The 17,287-nt window shown below is 39.9% G+C and overlaps 2 protein-coding genes across 21 annotated transcripts in view; both read right to left on the reverse strand.

The window, feature by feature from the left end:
* The window catches only part of MFF (mitochondrial fission factor), a 43,533-nt gene extending 42,827 nt beyond the window's left edge, over window positions 1-706 (reverse strand). For all 20 annotated transcript variants that reach the window (XM_043992757.1, XM_043992761.1, XM_043992760.1 and 17 more), the window contains exon 1: window positions 487-706. The gene's annotated coding sequence lies outside the window, so the exon portion shown is untranslated. The remainder of the gene's footprint in view (window positions 1-486) is intronic.
* A 6,976-nt stretch (window positions 707-7,682) lies between these two features.
* COL4A3 (collagen type IV alpha 3 chain) overlaps window positions 7,683-17,287 on the reverse strand; it is a 170,216-nt gene continuing 160,611 nt past the window's right edge. The window contains exons 48-52 of the mRNA XM_043995200.1: window positions 13,566-13,778; window positions 11,849-12,026; window positions 11,591-11,705; window positions 11,292-11,464; window positions 7,683-7,977 (exon numbers count right to left, since the gene is read on the reverse strand). Coding sequence (XP_043851135.1) covers window positions 7,893-7,977; window positions 11,292-11,464; window positions 11,591-11,705; window positions 11,849-12,026; window positions 13,566-13,778 — 764 coding nt within the window. The 3' untranslated portion in view covers window positions 7,683-7,892. The remainder of the gene's footprint in view (window positions 7,978-11,291; window positions 11,465-11,590; window positions 11,706-11,848; window positions 12,027-13,565; window positions 13,779-17,287) is intronic.

Below are 17,287 nucleotides of genomic sequence, written 5' to 3' on the forward strand. Positions count from 1 at the left end.
CAGTAGGCTCTTAAATATTTTTAATCACATACTTAAGAAAGACGACTTTCCTCAGGCTTTCCCGCGGCTACCTGGAGAGACGCGGGTGACCCCCCCCTTCCCCCCAGCACGTGAGGTCACGAGCAAGGTCAGCCCCACTACCCAAACTGAGGGGGCTGCCCGCCTATGCCCGGAGAGCAAACTCAAGGTCACCCAGGGGGCCTGCGGTCCCTAAGCGGGGGAGGGGGAACCCCGGCGTCCGAGCCCCTGCTGCCTCCACGTCGCTCCCCCAGGCCAGGCCGGGGAAGTCCCCGTAGAAGGGGCCTGACTGGGCTCCCGGGAAAGCGGGGCCTTGAAGGCCGAGAGAGCGGCCCGTGGGGATGAAGGGAAAGGCCGGGGCCAGACCCCGCCCTCGGCTACGAACCCGCCCCCCTCGGGGTCCCCGGCCACCGGGCCCGCCAAGCTGGGCCGGGCGGGGGGAGGGGAAGCGGCGGGGCGGAGACTCACCCGAGAGCCCCGTTGGTGAAGTCGCCGGCGAGGGCCCTCGGGCCGGCTCCCCCGGTAGCTCGGGCTGAGCGCTCTCAAAGGCCGTTGGCTGGGCGCATGAAGACGCCGGGGACAGGCAGCCGGCTTGACGGCCCCGCAGCTGCTCCGGAGAGAGGGAGAGAACGGCCGGGGCTGGCCCCTTAGGGGAGCCGTAGCTGTAGCTGTAGCTGGGCTTGGTCAGGTGACCCGGAACCGGGCGGAAGCGCGGCGGCGCCGGCTCAGTGCGGGCCGATGACGCCGAGTCGACATCTTTGTCACGGGCGATGGGATCCGGCGGCTTACGTCCTATGTGCGTGCGTGCGTTCACTCATCCGGCGGCGTCGCACGGCGGCGGCTTTAAAAGCTGCAGGGTTTACGGCGTTCACGGGACAGGCCTAGGAATCCGGGTATTAGGTATACGCTTTGTGTGACCTTTGGAGGCCTTCGTGGCGCCCCGTGAAGCCCGAGTGACGTGCTTAGGGCTAGCCAAACCACAAACAGCAGCAACATTTGAACCCAGACCCTTGTCCTCCAGGGGCTGCTAACACCTCCCTATCCCAACAACCGCGGAGGGCCTTGAATGGTATTTGTCAAATGGGGATAACCAGCACCTGTCCGGTCTGTCTCATGCGGGCACTAAGTGTGATTATACACAGATTTTTGCACAAGGAAGAGAATGAGAACTTTGCTTTTAGAAAAGGTGGGGGAGCAGCTAGGTGGTGCAGTGGATAGAGCACCGGCCCTGGAGTCAGGAGGACCTGAGTTCAAATCCGGCCTCAGACACTTAACACTTACTAGCTGTGTGACCCTGGGCAAGTCACTTAACCCCAATTGCCTCACTAAAAAAAAAAAAAAAGAAAAGAAAAGAAAAGGTGGGGAAATTTTCCTCCTTGTTATTTCCCGAAGTTGGTATTGATATGGAGAAGTAGGGTGGGGGTTGGGGTCCTTAGGAACTCCTTTTTAAAGAACTACACCCTCATGCACACAAATCCCATAGAATAAGATAAGTTTATTTAGGGGCTAGGGAAGGGAAACCAAGAGAGAAATCCTCGGACTTCTCATGGGGAGAAGGCATGGCACAGAAGCATGGCTCTCTGAGATACCTTTCTCAAGCAGAAGACAGCAGATACTTTTATAGAGGACTGATGGGGTGATCATCTGACTGGAAAGTTCCCTTATGGGGGAGGACCTTCCCCCACTTGTGGTGCCTGGGAGAAGTTGGGTGAGGGATGGCTTCAGATCTCTCAAGCCATCTCTCTCCCCCTCATGACACAAAGGCAGCAACCACACCTAATCTTATCACCCCAAGGGGTGGGGGAGACTGGAATGAAGGGTGGTGGTCCTGGAGCTTTAAGTAGTTGTACCCGACTGATGCAGTCTTTTGGTTCCCTTTTGGTCTGTTACCCCATAAAAACCCTGTTCTCAATTTCCATCTTTGGGTATTCCTAGCTTCTTGCTTTGTGATAATGCGAGCTATAGTTCTCTGCCCTGATTAATTAAAGACCTTATTTTCTCCTGTATTGATTTTTTCATTAATTTCCAGGTTAACAATACACACACATACACATACATACATATAAAAATAAAATCTTTAGGCCACCATATTTATTACCCATATTTTTATACGTTTCAATATCATCATCTAAGGGCCAGTTGTTTTATTGTTGAGTAGGAGAGTCTGAACCCATTGAGGAAATGAGAGTGTATTGAATCTCTGGTGGATAAGAAATACAGATTGAATGAATCTCAAAGAAAGAGCTCACTTAAGTCATGGTGGGAGGGAAAGCCTGGATATGACAAAGGGAAGCAAGGAGTATTCCAATGCTCCCACCTCATTCATTGAGTTGGAGACTGGGATGGGCGAATATGAGAGAATGTGCAACCAGTCAGTGCTGGAAAGTGACCAGGGAAACTGTACCATGAGTAGGGAGTCAGGTAAATAACCACTTCCATCCCTTGGTTTTGCCCAGGACTTCATCCCCAGCATTCTTCTTTTTTTTTGGTGAAGCAGTTGGAGTTATGTGACTTGCCTAGGGTCACACAGCTAGTAAATGTCGTGTCTGAGGTTGGATTTGAACTCAGGTCCTCCTGACTCCAGGGCTGGTGCTCTGCGCCACCTAGCCGCCCCGATCCCCAGCATTCTTAAGTGACTTCTGGCTACATCTTTTGTCCCATATGAATTAGCAGGAGGGGAGTAAGTTTCATCAAATTGAGAGAAGCAGCTTAAGAATTATGAGTTAGCAACATCTTACACCAAAATAAGTTCAAAATGGGTACATGATTTAGACATAAAGGGTGATATCACAGGTAAATTAGGAAAGGAAGGAGTAGTTTACTTCTCAGATCTATGAAGAGGAGAAGAATTTATGACCAAACAAGAGATAGAGAATATTACAAAATACAAAATGGTTGATTTTGATTACATTAAATTAAAAAGGTTTTGTACAGACAGAAGCAATGCAGCCAAAATTAGAAGGGAGGCAGAAAGCTGGGAAACAGTTTTTATAGCTAGTATTTCAGATAAAAGCCTCATTTCTAAAATATATAGGGAACTAAATCAAATTTATAAGAATGAAAGTCATTCCCCAATTGAGAAATGGTCAAAGGACATGAACAGGCAGTTTTCAGATGAAGAAATCAAAGCTATCTATGAAAAAATGCTCTAAATCACTATTGATTAGAGAAACACAAATTAAAACAACTCTGAGGTACCACCTCAGAGCTATCGGAGTGGCTAATATGACAAAAAAGGAAAATAATAAATGTTGGAGGAGATGTTGGAAATTGCAACACTAATGATGATGTTGGTGGAGTTATGAACTGATCCAGCCATTCTGGAGAGCAGTTTGGAACTATGCCCAAAGAGAGCCATGGTGCTGTGCATACCCTTTGACCCAGTAATACCACCACTAGGTCTATATCTCAAAGAGATCATAAAAAAGGGAAAAAGACCCACATGTACAAAAATATTGATAACATCTTTCTTTGTGGTGGCAAAGAATTGGAAATCAAGGAAATGCCCATCAATTGGGGAATGGCTGAACAAGTTGTGGTATATGAATGTAATGGAATACTATTGTGCTATAAGAAATGATGAGCAGACAGATTTCAGAAAAACCTGGAAGGATTTAAGTGGACTGTGCTGAGTGAAGTGAGCAGAACTAGGAGAACATTGTACACAGTAACAGCAATATTGTGGGATGATCAACTGTGATAGACTTAGCAATATAATGATCCAAGAAAATTCCAAAGGACTCATGATGGAAAATGCTCTCCACATCCAGAGAAAAGAACTGTGGAATCTGAATGAAGATTGAACCATACTGTTTCTACTTTTTTTTTCCTTTTCTGAGGTTTTCCTCTTTTGTTCTGATTCTTCTTTCACAACATGACATGCAGAAATTAAAAAAAAAAAGGTGTATGAGTCTATAAGGGAGAAAAAGGAGAAGAGTGTGATGAGAAATGGGATTTCAGATCTTGTTGATAGAGCAGTGTCAGGGGCTGCCTAGGTCTACAAGAAGACGTCTTTCGTGAATAGCTGAAGCTGAGTGGAGATGGAGGTCACGAACTTCATGGGTTGAAGAAAGTGATGAATTAAGAGGTCAGTTTGGTAAGTAATCAGTAGACAAATGGAAGTACCAAAGGTGAAATGCTTTTGTGCAACAACACCCTATGCTAGGCACTGGGAAGATAAAGATGAAACAAGAGGAGTTTATAATCTAGTAGGAGAAATAGGACCATGTTGTAGTCAGATCACCGGAGTACAGGATATATGATAAATCCAAACAGAATAGTTTGAAAAATTCAAGGGTAAAGAAATCCCTTTTGACCATGGAGACCATCATTTATTTCATGGGGAAGCTAGGGAGGGCTTAAAGGCAGCTTAGTATTTCAGTTGTTTGAGATGTTGGTCAAGACTAGACCAGGAATGGGATAGGTATGCACAAAGGTGAGGTCCGGCAAAGGTAAATTATTTTACCAATAATTTTTTCTTGTGTTTGTAACCCTTTGACTAGGACAAACTACACCTTTCTTCCACACCCCTAGTTGTATATGCCCTGGCTACCATCTAACATGTAGAAATTTCTTACATTTCAGGTTTGTATTTCATGAAACAAATCAATTACCTACTTTATCAATTCTGTAAATATGAAAATCTATAAAATATGTTTTCTTAACCAGTATTACAAAAGTTAAAGCAATAATTTATTCAATACGTTGGATCAAATATTAATGTTATTTTTAGATCATGAGTCAGCTTCAGTAGAATATTGTTAAAAAAGAAAAACATTCCATTTTAGTTGTATTTGCTGTAATATTTATATAATATAATGATGTTATTCCTTCTTGAAACACAAAACCATTAAATGTTTAAAAATAACACTTCGTTTCTTATATAATTAAAGCTGAATAACATTGAATGGTAACACCATTTGACATATGGAAAAATTCATTGTTAGTTTAGTTTTTAAAATTCTGTCAAGAATTGTGTTATTTCATTTAATTTGGAAAGTAATTTGAAATGTTTATCTTGTTAAAACAGGTTTCTGGGAAATCTTTGAACAGATTGCTGAGTCCCAATTTGAAACCATAGATCTAAAGAGATTATTTGTGATTCATGTTTCATCTAAAAAACTAAATTTTCCTAAGAGAAGCTGGTTATTTTCTTTAAATCAGAAATAATTAAATAATTGAAAGTGCAATATCATAAATACAAAATTTCCTAGAATAGAATTTATGGAAATCACCTGAGTGAGTTAAGACCAGTTTTAGGATCTGAGAGCACTGGGTTGGAAATGGCAAGATTTGGGTTCTGGTTTTTGCTACTAATCAGCTGTGGCAACTTAGCTTCCTCATCTCTAAAGTAGGGAGATCGTTGCAGATGCAGCTCCCTATAGTACAGGATATATGACTATCCATAGATGACCTTTCTAAGCTTTTCAGTCTTCAAAACCTATGACAATGGATTGGTAAAACAATCTAATTTCTAAACTAAGTTGTATTTAATTTGGAAATGAACACAAACATCTGCAATATACAGTCTTAGTATATACAAATACTATAAGTCTTAGGACAGTTTTAAGTTTTATCATACTTCATAGCTTAAATTTGCACTCAGACTTTTGGGATGCTCTGTGTAAAGGAATCCTCAATATATTTCTGCCCACAGTGTTATCATTTTGTGTCCCTTTTAAAGTGAGATAGTTTAAAAATCATCAAACAAAATAATAAAAGGCATTCATTTGTTCTTTGAAAGCTTAAAATATATATTCATAGAATTAGTAAAGATTTGATATATTGTCTTTATTGAAATATTTCTCAGGAGATAAAACGGAAAGAGTGAAAGGGCTTGGTTCTAGAGTTAGAGCCGGTCACTGAACCTCTGCTTTCATTAGTACAAGGAACTCTCAGATGATGGAAATCCTTCTCCCAATGTGGTTGGGCACTTTTGCAACCTAGAGAGTTTCCTGGAACACTGAGAGTTTAAGGGATTTGCCCTGGGTCTCAGAGCCATTATGTGACAGAGGAGGGAACCCGCACTCTTCTTGGAATGAATGCCAATTTTTATCCACAGGGCTCATTCCACTCTGTTTTATACAAACTGGGTTGGGGTTTTTTTGTCGTTGTTTTATTTCCCTTGACTTGGTGTTTGGCATGAGGCGAGCCAGTGAGAGTGTGGCACAAATTAGGGACCTTGATTTGATATGTCAATGGGGCCCAAACTCCACCAGAACAGACAGAAGCAGGACTTTCATCCAGCTCAGAAATCCTCTTCTGCAAGATCTCCAAGAGTAAGCCTTGTTCAGGGCACAGTGTTAAATTCTTTTCTCATGTCTATTGAATTTTTAGATATGATGGTAGATTTATATAGTGCAGCAGAAGGCAAAAATGTGGGGTATGTGGGACCCCCTTCATGAGACTCAGTCAATATTTAGTTTCTCTTTTGTGGCCATAGCAGTATTAATCATAAGAATGTTTATACATGCAAAGCATTAGAAGCTCATCCAAGCACCCTGGTTTTTTTTTTTATCATATGTGCATTGCCAGTTAATTTAATAAACTACTTTTTACACATGAAGACATTTTATAAGATGACAAACAAGGAAATAAGTCTACAGGTGAGAAGAATGTAAAATTGCATCAAAACCCACCTATTTTGAGCAAGATCGATAAGGTAACTGAATTTAATTAGTTAGCATTGGCACTTAGAGGGATACTTCATTGATATCCATGGTTCTATCCGTTATGGGTTTTTTTTTTCATCAGCACTTAAAATTCCTCCTTCTCTTCATCTTATATTGGTTGATCCTTGCTTCTGTTTATCCTGGAAGACTTTGGACTATTTTACTATGTCATATATGCCACTGGAGTACATAGGCTGTCCATCTAATAACTCTCACTGTGGCTACCTAATTGGCCTACCTCCCTTGTGTCCACGGGTAACCTTGATAATTCCATTGTTGTTGGAAAGTGAGTTGGGAAGACAAGTGCACCTATTTCTGTATAGGAGAGCCTAATGGTTTGTGCATGTATTTGATGGAAGAGTGTTAAAGGAAAGTATATTTTCAAAGAGTGGATGGAAAACAGTACTGTGCCCTGAACAAGGTTTACTCTTGGAGATCTTGCAGGAGAGGCTCTGTGAGCTGGATGAAAGCCCTGCTTCTGTGTGTTCTGGTGGACTTTGGGCCCTGTTGACACATCAAATGGAAAATAAAACCAGTACTTAAAAGGTGAGAGTTTTGCCTACTTTCAATGATAATTTGATATCTTAAATTTATATAGCACTCTATGGTAATAAGGCACTTTTGTATATTTAGCTAGGGAAGTGTTACAGTGAGACATGCAGTGAGTCAATATGCTTTTACATTTTGGCTGCCTTGTTCCCTCCTTGAGTTAGCATTAGTCCTGGGCTCTCTTCTGATAGAGGGGAGTAGTTTGGCCTCAGGAAATATGTGCCCCTGAGAGTGGGTCATTTCTGTTGTAGGCTTTAGCAGGTTCAATAGGGATGAGTCAAGTTCTGTCCAAGATGCCTTTGCCTATTAAAGAGTCTTCCAAATTAAACCAACAGAGGTCTAAAGACAATAGTAATGCTTTTTGTGAATAATCTGGTGGCACAGTTCAGCAATTTTATTTATAAAAAGTTTTTGTGGTAGCACAGTTCCACTGCCACTGGTCAGATCATGGCTAAGAAATGACTGTTCGATTACCTGCTGTCTAAGGGAGGGGGGAGGGAGAAAAATCTGAAATTGGAAAGGTTGTATAAACAAATGTTGAGAACTATTTTTACATGTAACTGGAAAAAAATAAAATACTTTTATCAGAAAAAAAAGAAAGAAAGAAATGACTGTTCTCTGCATGGGGAGCAGTTTTATTTTTCTGTGATTTTGTCAGTCTCTTCTCTTCATGCAGACCTGACAGCGACTGATTATCCTCTCTAGCTCTCCAGCTTTTACAGTGGATGGAGTAGGTTTTCTGGGGAAAAAATATTAAAGAGAAAATACTTGTTTAAATTAATGTGATTTAAGTCAACAAACATTTAGCTAGTACATTGTAAGTACTTCAGATACAAAGACAAAAAACTCAAAAGCCCCTTTTCTTAAAGAGATTACAGTTCCTGGCACATAGTGAACATTTAATAAACACTTGTTGATGGATTCACTGACATTACCCAGGAGGAGATACTGCTTTTAGTAAACAGGAGAGAAAATATACTGTGCTCAAATCTACATAAATTTGGTAGCTCAAAAATACAAACGGTAACTCAAAAATGGTATTTTAAGAGTATTTTATCATATAAAACAGATTTCTTGAAAAAAATCTAAATCAGATTTTTGCAGATTAATTTGTTTGTGTGTTTTTGTTTTTGTTTTTCCTGGTCCATGAGGGTTAAGTGACTTGCCCAGGGTCACACAGCTAGTGAGTGCCAAGTGTCTGAGGCTGGATTTGAACTCAGGTCCTCCTGAGTCCAGGGTCAACACTTTATCCACTGCGCTACCTAGATTCATCTGTAAAATAGAATCACTAAAGGAATAATCTCTTTAAAGTAAACCTATAGGGGCAACTAGGTGGTACAGTGGATAGAGCACTGGCCCTGGATTCAGGAGGACCTGAGTTCAGATCCAGCCTTAGACACTTGACACCAGCTATGTGACCTTGGACAAGTCACTTATCCCCAATTGCCTCACCAAAAAAAAAAAAAAAGTAAACCTATAGTGAAACTTTTTTTTGTGGTGTGGATTTATTTTAATGTTAAGTTCACATTTTTATACACATGTGTAATGTAACAGTTCTTAAAGTAATCTATATTATTTTAAATAATGAGGATTTATATTGTTATTCATGTTTTATAAATCCTTTAATTATATTGATATGTTTATCTTTCTAATGACTATATCATGATATTTAGGATAAATTAGCCTGTTTTTAATTGAAGAAACAGAAACACCAAAAAGTTTAATAATTTGTTCAAGCTCACAGAGTAAATTGAAGGTAGGAATTGGAATAAACAAGTCTTTTACTTTTCTCACTGATTGTTTAACTTGCTGACTTATTGTTAGTTTGGCACCAGGAAGTCCTTGATTCAGAAACGGGTAAAAATGTTGATAATGGATCTCTCTGGTAGAATAGAGAATAAATCATCATGTCACTGTGGTTATGAGGACATTTGTGCTACCTCATCCCAAGGTATCAATCAGTCAACAGGCATTAAGTGTTTATGTCCCATATATACAATAATGAAGAAGATAGCAGTGCATGTATAAGTATAGAAATAACAGAGAAGATGCAGGGGTCCTTCTGGGAGGGAGCTCTAACTTCAGGGGGCCCAGGAAAGGGGTCTTGAAGGAAGGGCTAAGGGAGGTTGGAGTTAACCAGTGATTAACCAGAGTCAGAGGAGAGCCTTCCAGGTGTGAGGGACAACCAATGCAGAGGCATGGACCTGGGAGATGGAGTGTTGGGCATGATGAACAGCAAGTGGGCAATGATGGCTGCACCACAGAGTGTGGGGAGTAATGTTTAAGAAGACTGGAACAGTAATAAAAAGCCAAGCGGTGAAGAGCTTCAGATGCCAGAAAGTGGAGATTCTGTTTGACCATGAAAGTAGCAGGAAGCCACTGGAGTTTATTGGGCAGGGAGGGGACCTGGGTAGAGGTGCCCTTTGGGAAAATCACTTTGGTGTCTGTGTGGAAGATGGTTTGGCCTGGGAAGAAACTTGAAGTAGGGAAACCAAACAATATGTGGTCTGTTGTAACCATCTCATTATATATTCCAGTATTATCATAGTAACTATTGTAATAATCTAGGTAAGAACTGATGAGGCTTTGTGACTGGACATAAGTGGGTGTTTTTGAAAAATGTTGTGGAGATAGGAACAAGGTGATTGCCTATGAATTATGACTTCCTTCCTTCTAGAAGCATGCAGGCAGAAAAGGTGATTTAATTATTAGTAATAAACTAAATATAATTTCTTAGTCTTAGCTTTGTTTTGATTGGGGCACCTGCATTCCAGTTTTTGAGATTTCATGTTCTAGATAACATCACTCATTGTACTGATGCCTTTCTCAAAGTCTTCAGATCATTGTATAATAATAATATTAATATTAATAGCTTACATTTATGCAGTGCTTTAAGATTTGCTTAAGGTCTACATAGTACTTTACAAATATCTCATTTTATCCTCATAACAAATCTGGGAGGTAGGTGCTATTATTCTCCTCATTTTATAGATGAAGAAACTGAAACAGACTCAGGTTCAATGACTTGCTAAGGCCACACAGCTAAGGTCAGAATATGTATTTAAATTCAAGTCTTCCTGACTGACTTCAGGTCTAGCACTCTGTCCACTGCCTAAGTAGCTTAAAACTTCTTAGTAAATGAATACTGTGTATGATATTAGAGATATTTTACCTAGGGGATGTTTTACAGACAGCCATGATTACATTATGTGCTTAGTAATGAAATGGTTCTGAAATGCCCAGATGTTGGTGGTGCCAATGTGAAGGTGGTTCTTTGCATATGATTCTTTGCATATGAGCCAAGTAACATAAAAATACTATGGAAAACTTGGAAACAAAATAGACATTCATTGATTGGAGAATGACTAAATCAATTGTGCTACCTGTAATGGAATATTGCTGTGCTGTAAAGAACCGCCAACTGTGATGAACACAGAGAAGCTTGGAAAGACTTATGTGAATTGATGCAGAGATAAGTAAGCAAAGCAAAGCAAATAACATGTACAATAACTACAACTATGTAATAGGAAACAATTGCCACAAAGCAACTGGAAATGAATGTTGCTGAATTACAAAGGACAAGCATGACCCAAAGAAGAGACATGAAAAGGCACCTCTACCTGCCCCATGGTAGAGCCATGAAGCACATGAATACAGAAAACTGCAGTGAATTTACAGATTGTTTTTCAATACATTGATCAATTTTGCTGATTTTTTAAAATTCCCTTTTTCTTTTCTTAGTTTAAATATTCTTTGTCATATGGGATGGCCCTCTGGGAGGAGTAAAGGGATGAATATATTTAGATGATAGAAAAAAGATATCCCTAAAATTTATTTTAAAAACAAGAAGATGGCCTCAGACACTTAACACTTACTGGCTGTGTGACCCTAGGCAAGTTACTTAACCCCAATTGTCTCACCAAAAAAACCAAAACCAAAACCAAAAAAACCCCAAAACAAAACAAAACAAAAAACCAAGAAGAAATGCTGATCTTAGTAACCTTGGAGTAGTTCTACTGGACCTCCAGATGATGTTTGTCTCTGAATATTTACCTGAACATTCTTCTTGGATTTAATGAAGCCAACCAGAAACTGTAAGAATTTGAATAGTAGTTGCACGTTCCCCTGCCATGACATTCTATAAATGGATTGGCACGGAAGTCTTCCAGGCAGGAACCAGGGGATGCTAGCGCTTGCCCAGAACCTTCCGAGCCTGCACTCGTATACTGTGAAAACAGGAGCATTAAAAGTGATCATTTTCAGGTGCCAAACAGCTTATTATGGACAGATTCAGCCCATTAAGCTGCTGAAAATAACACCTGCTGTGATTTTGCTTCAGCTTCTCTCCTTACCATGACAAAAGAGAATCCTTTCCAAAGAGAAATCCAGCCATCAGGACATAAAGGAATGTCGGTGGTTTGACTGTGAACCGCTATGGCCATGGCTGGACCTTCACAGACTGTACATCTGGAACATGACATAAAAGGTGGCGAATGCCACCACTTTCTGACACTATGATTATCATAAGGTGTGTCCTACACAGAACATTTCATAACCACTAAACTAAATTTTCATCATCTTATCAAAAGAAGAAGGAAGGAATTTTGTACCTGCTGATGTAAGGCTCCAAAGCCCTACCAGTAATCGGGGCCATGTTTGTCGGCATCTGGGCTGTTGTGGACAGCCAGTACGAATAGTCGTTTCGGGAAGCAAAATTGCACACTTCGTTGGTGTTACAGAACAAGAAGGGCATTGTGGTAAAACGCTGGAGGCAGCTACCAAGAGTTCCTGTAGAACACAGGATTGTGCCTCTTTACTAGCTGAAAAATAATTTAATATCTCAACTAGAGACTCACTCTAATAAAACATAATCTGAAGTACTTGGAGAAAAACTGGATTATGGCAATCAGTTCTGTAAATAACAGCATCTCCAAATTGTAACATTGAATGGCTGAAACCATAGTGAGGCTTTAAAAAATTTTTATTTAAACTACTTTAGGAGTTTTTTGGAAGGTATATATAAATCTCCACTAAAATAGTATTCTTCAGGGCATGGAAATGATCCTGGGTTCTCAAACTCTGCCAGGTCTATTTGGCAGGTTCTTCCAAGCTGCAAAGGTTCTAATTATAAGCATTGTGACAGACTATATGTTTATTGATGGGAACAAGCCTAGCTCAGTTGGGGAGATTTATCACTGTAAGGTTCAGCCACAGAAACTCAGTAAAAATGTCTTCTGCAGACTAGAAGAGCTATCACTTACACTGGTTCAGGGAATATCCACATGTATGAAATCATGAATCTTTGTAGTATAAGTACAGGTAACAAGTAGGACATGCCCCTGTATCAGTCCCACTCTAAATTACATATATGAATGTTCGCTGTTCAGTAGACTTGTAAAAGATAACAAATTTAAGACTTAAAGGCAGACAGATGTTTGAATTCAATACTATTTGGAATGAGTGGGATGAATCCTTGGCAGGATTATGCTAGCACTTACTCTGGGATGGCAGAACAGACAGATCAATGCTTTATTTGCTCTCTGAGCTAGAAATAAATATTGGAAGTAAACTTCAAAAGAAATTTGGGACATAATGTAGGATGGGCAGAGCTTTGGTTAAGGTCCAAAGTGAAATGTTTTGCTGGAGTCAAGCACTCCCATATTTCAAGCAAATAATAGGTAATATGGGAACTGAACTGCTTTCTTACTGGATTGGGCACCATCATGCTTGAATTAATCTCCACACTCACGTTTTTCACTCCTCCCTTTCCTAAAATATATACTATAATTTGTCCAATGTTTTAAAATGCAGAGATAGAGAAAATAGTAATTTGGGGGAGGACATTTTATTTCTTTTTGTTTTTGTTTTTGTTTTTTTTTTTGTGGGTTTTTTTGTGAGGCAATTGGGGTTAAGTGATTTGCCCAGGGTCACACAGCTAAGTAAGTGTCAAGTGTCTGAGGCCAGATTTGAACTCAGGTCCTCCTGAATCCAGGGCCGGTGCTCTATCCACTGCTCTACCTAGCTGTGCTGGATATTTTATTTCAATATCTGGTTGCCTGTGATTTGATTTGTATTGTTTTGTTTTGGCGAGGCAATTGGGGGTTAATTAACTTGCCCAGAGACACACAGCTAGTAACTGTTAAGTGTCTGAGACTGAATTTGAACTCAGGTCCTCCTGACTCCAAGGCCGGTGCTCTATCCATTGCACCACCTAGCTGCCATTCTTTGTATTGTTTTTAATGTTCTGCTTCTGAGGCAACTATACTATACAATACAAAGTTTTCACTTTTATGAAATAAATTATTCAAATTAGATCTGAGATATTACCAAGGTCTTGTCCATGAGCTCGTTGATTTCCCTGCACAAAAAGAAGAGAATAACCACTATACAGGGGCACCGTTCCTCCTGGGCATGAAGGAATCTCTGCTGATTGGCTGTGTCGGGTGAAGATAAAGCCTCTGGTGGAAGGCCCAGTTGCAGGTGGTCCAAAGTTTCCAGGTTTTCCCTTTAATCCAGGCAATCCAACTGAACCAGGTGGTCCTTAAAAATATATGCTTAAATGTTTAGAAGAAATATGAACAAAAAATAATCAAAAAGTACATACACCATCATTGAAATCCAAACTTATCACCCCAGATTGCTCAATGAAATGTTCATGTGTCTCTGGTATAACTTATACATGGAAATATTTGTTGTGCCTAACAATAAAAATAGCTAACATTTATATAGTGCCTACTATGAGCAGGTGCTGTGCTATGCACTTTACAATTATTAACTTATTTGATCTTCACAACAACTCTGGGAAGTAGATGTTATTATTATCACCATTTTATAGATAAAGAAACTGAGTTTAAGAGCTTAAGTGACTTGCTCAGTGTCACATGGCTAGTAAGTGACTGAGGCTGGATTTGAACTCAGATCTTCCTGACTCTGGCCCTCGTGCTCCATCTACTGCACTGCCTAGCTGCCCCACATAGAATAGGTACTCCAATAAAGAATGAATGAATGAATGAGGGCATTGCTTTTCATGGTTTGACCAAACAGTATCTTCTGATGTTTTTTGTTGTAATTATTTGTGTGCATGTGTTATCTCCCCTAGTATACTGAAGCTCTTTGAAAAAAGTGATTTTTTTCTTGCATTGTTATTTATTTCAATTTGTATATTGCTTAACTTTTCTTCCCAGATATATTGAAAACTCTTTGTTGAGAGGAACTATGTTCCTTTGTTTCCATTATACCACCTATGATAGTGTTACACAGGTAGTAAGTATTCCGTATATTGCAATAATTGGAAGATTAGTGTTGGAGATATCCCTGTGCATGCCCTCTCTCTACAATATTCCTTAAGTACTATACCCCTTAATAAAAAAGTTATTTCTTAATCATATTTGTATCCCCTCCAGTCCTAGTTAGTCAGCATCCTATACATCATAAGTACTCAAAAATATTTGTTAAAGGAATTCATTTATCTCAGATATCATAGGTCTTAGAGAAGCAAACAACTGGAATTTCAAGAAAATTTTAAAAGAATATTAGCAAAGTAATTATGCAGTTATTTGCACTCAAACAGTAAACTCAGCAAAAATTTATTAAGCACTTGCCAAGTGTCAGGCACTGGCATAGGTGCTGGGGTACAAAGATAACAATGGAGCCCTGTCCTCAAAGAGCTTGTATCTTGTGTGTATGTGTGTCCACATAGATAAGGGGGGAAGGGCACTCCTCCTTCAGGGACTAGGAGGGGCCTGGTGCAAGAGGTGCCCCTCAAGCTGTGTCCTGAAGGGAGCTGGGGATATGAAGAGGTGAGGGCTAAGGAGTGAGAGCATTTTAGGGATGGGAGGACCTTCTATGCTCAGGCATTGAGGTGGCAAGTGTAATGCTGCAAATAGGGAATAGTTAGTAGGCCAATGTGCCTGGAACATGGGGTGTGTGAGGTAAAGTAATGTGTAATCAGATTGGAAAGATATATGGAAGCTGGATTATGAAAGGCTTTAAATGCCAAACAAAGGAGTGTGTATCTTGTCCTCTAAGTGATTGGAGTTATTGGATAGTAAGGGTTCATGGTCAGACTTCTGCTGCAGGAATATCCCTATGGCAGCTGTGTGGGGAATGAAATGGGGTAGGAAGGGCCCCAGAAGGAGGGAGACCAATTAGAAATTCATTGCAATAGTCCAGGGAAGGGATATCGAAAGTCTGAAGGAGGGTAGTGGCAGGGTGAATAAATAGAAGGGCACAGATGCAAGAGGTGTTTTGGAAGAAGAATGGATGAGGTTTGGAAGGTGAGAGAGAAGAGTGGATGATGACTCCAGGGTTTCAAACCAGGATGACTGGAAGAGGCAATAAGGGGTGCCCTAAGCAAAAATAGGGGACTTGGGAAGAGAAGTAGGTTTCAGGGGAATGAGGATTAAAAACAATAACCCAGTGTTTGATAAGGTAGGGAACAGAAATTACTTGGGAAGGGGCTCCCTATTTTACAACTCCTGGCAAAAGTAGAAAGAAGGTTGGTGTAAATAAGGTTTTGACCAATGTCTTATACCACTTATGCCACAATAATTTCAAAATGGATGTATAACTTGATTATTAAAAGTTATACTTTAAAAACAGAACCAGGGGCAGCTAGGTGGCACAGTGGATAAAGCACTGGCCCTGGATTCAGGAGGACCTGAGTTCAAATCCAGCCTCAGACACTTGACACTTACCAACTGTGTGACCCTGGGCAAGTCACTTAACCCTCATTGTCCCACAAAACAAAACAACAACAAAAACAAAACAGAACCAGGTTAGGTACCTTTCAAGCTATGTCTAGGGGGTGAATTCTTAAAGTATAGAGGTCATCACAAAAATAAATAATTTTGATTACATGAAATTAGAAAGCTTTTATATAAAGAAAATTAATGCAACTAGGGTAAGAAGGAAAGCAGTTGATTGAGAAAAAAACCATAGTACCAACTGTTTCTGATAAGAGTCTCATGTCCTAGACATATGGGCAACTAGCAGGAATATGTAAGACAAAATGGATAAGTGCCCAAAGGAAAGTAACAAATAATACTCAAAAGAACTGCAAATTGTTGGCAATATATAAAAGAATGCCTCAGATTACTAATAAAAACAGAAATGCAAATCCAAACAACTCTGAGGTTTCACTTCATGCACAGCTTTTCTCCTCACCTTGTGAGTATCAATAAAGTTTATTAAAGCTTTCTCTGTGTGGAATCTTTTAGCTGGACTCCTTGTACTCCAAATGACTGTTTTCTTTGACACAGAGATCCCCCTATTATGCATATAATCTGAAGAAGTTAAGGCATAATGTTCCTGTATCCACCAAAATATTCATAGAAGCTTTTTTTTTTTTAAAGAACTGGAAAGAAAGATGCAAGGACTGATTCACTTTTGTCTTACATATCCCCAGCGGTTAGCACATTGCCTAGCACATTTTTGGTTTATTTTGGAATGGCTAAATGAATTGTAGTACATGAGTACTGGACTATTAATATATTGGAAAACATGATAAAAATTCAGAGGATCAGAAAAGACTTAGATGAACTAATGAGATTGAATTAGGTAGAACCAGGAAAGCAAACTGCATAATGTAAATGGAAAAAAGATATCAAAAGCTGTGTAATTATAACTGCTTTCCTTTTTCCCAAAGAAGAAATGAGAAAATGCACCTCCCTTCCCCTCCTTTGAAGAGGTGGGGGACTATGAATGCCTGTGGAACAGTGCTTATATTGGTAGACTTGAGTGATGTGATACTCAATTTCGCTGATCTGTTTAGTCTATTTTTCTTCTTTGTTAAAAGGAAAGATGCACCAAGGAGGTAAGGGGGAAGATGAAGGTGATATAAAAATAAAAGATATTAGTAAGAATTAAACATTTTCAAAGAGAAAGAAAATTATGTTTTGGACCTCAGTTTGAGGTACCTTTGGGACATTCAGGAGGAAATGGCCAACATGCTGTTGGGGGAATAGAGCATAGGAGAATTGAGAGGACTAGATGATGTAGATTTTGGAGTCATCTGCATAGAGACAATAATTGATCCTATGGGACCAGGT

This window comes from Dromiciops gliroides, chromosome 3 (genome assembly GCF_019393635.1).
Source record: "Dromiciops gliroides isolate mDroGli1 chromosome 3, mDroGli1.pri, whole genome shotgun sequence".
Taxonomy (NCBI): domain Eukaryota; kingdom Metazoa; phylum Chordata; class Mammalia; order Microbiotheria; family Microbiotheriidae; genus Dromiciops; species Dromiciops gliroides.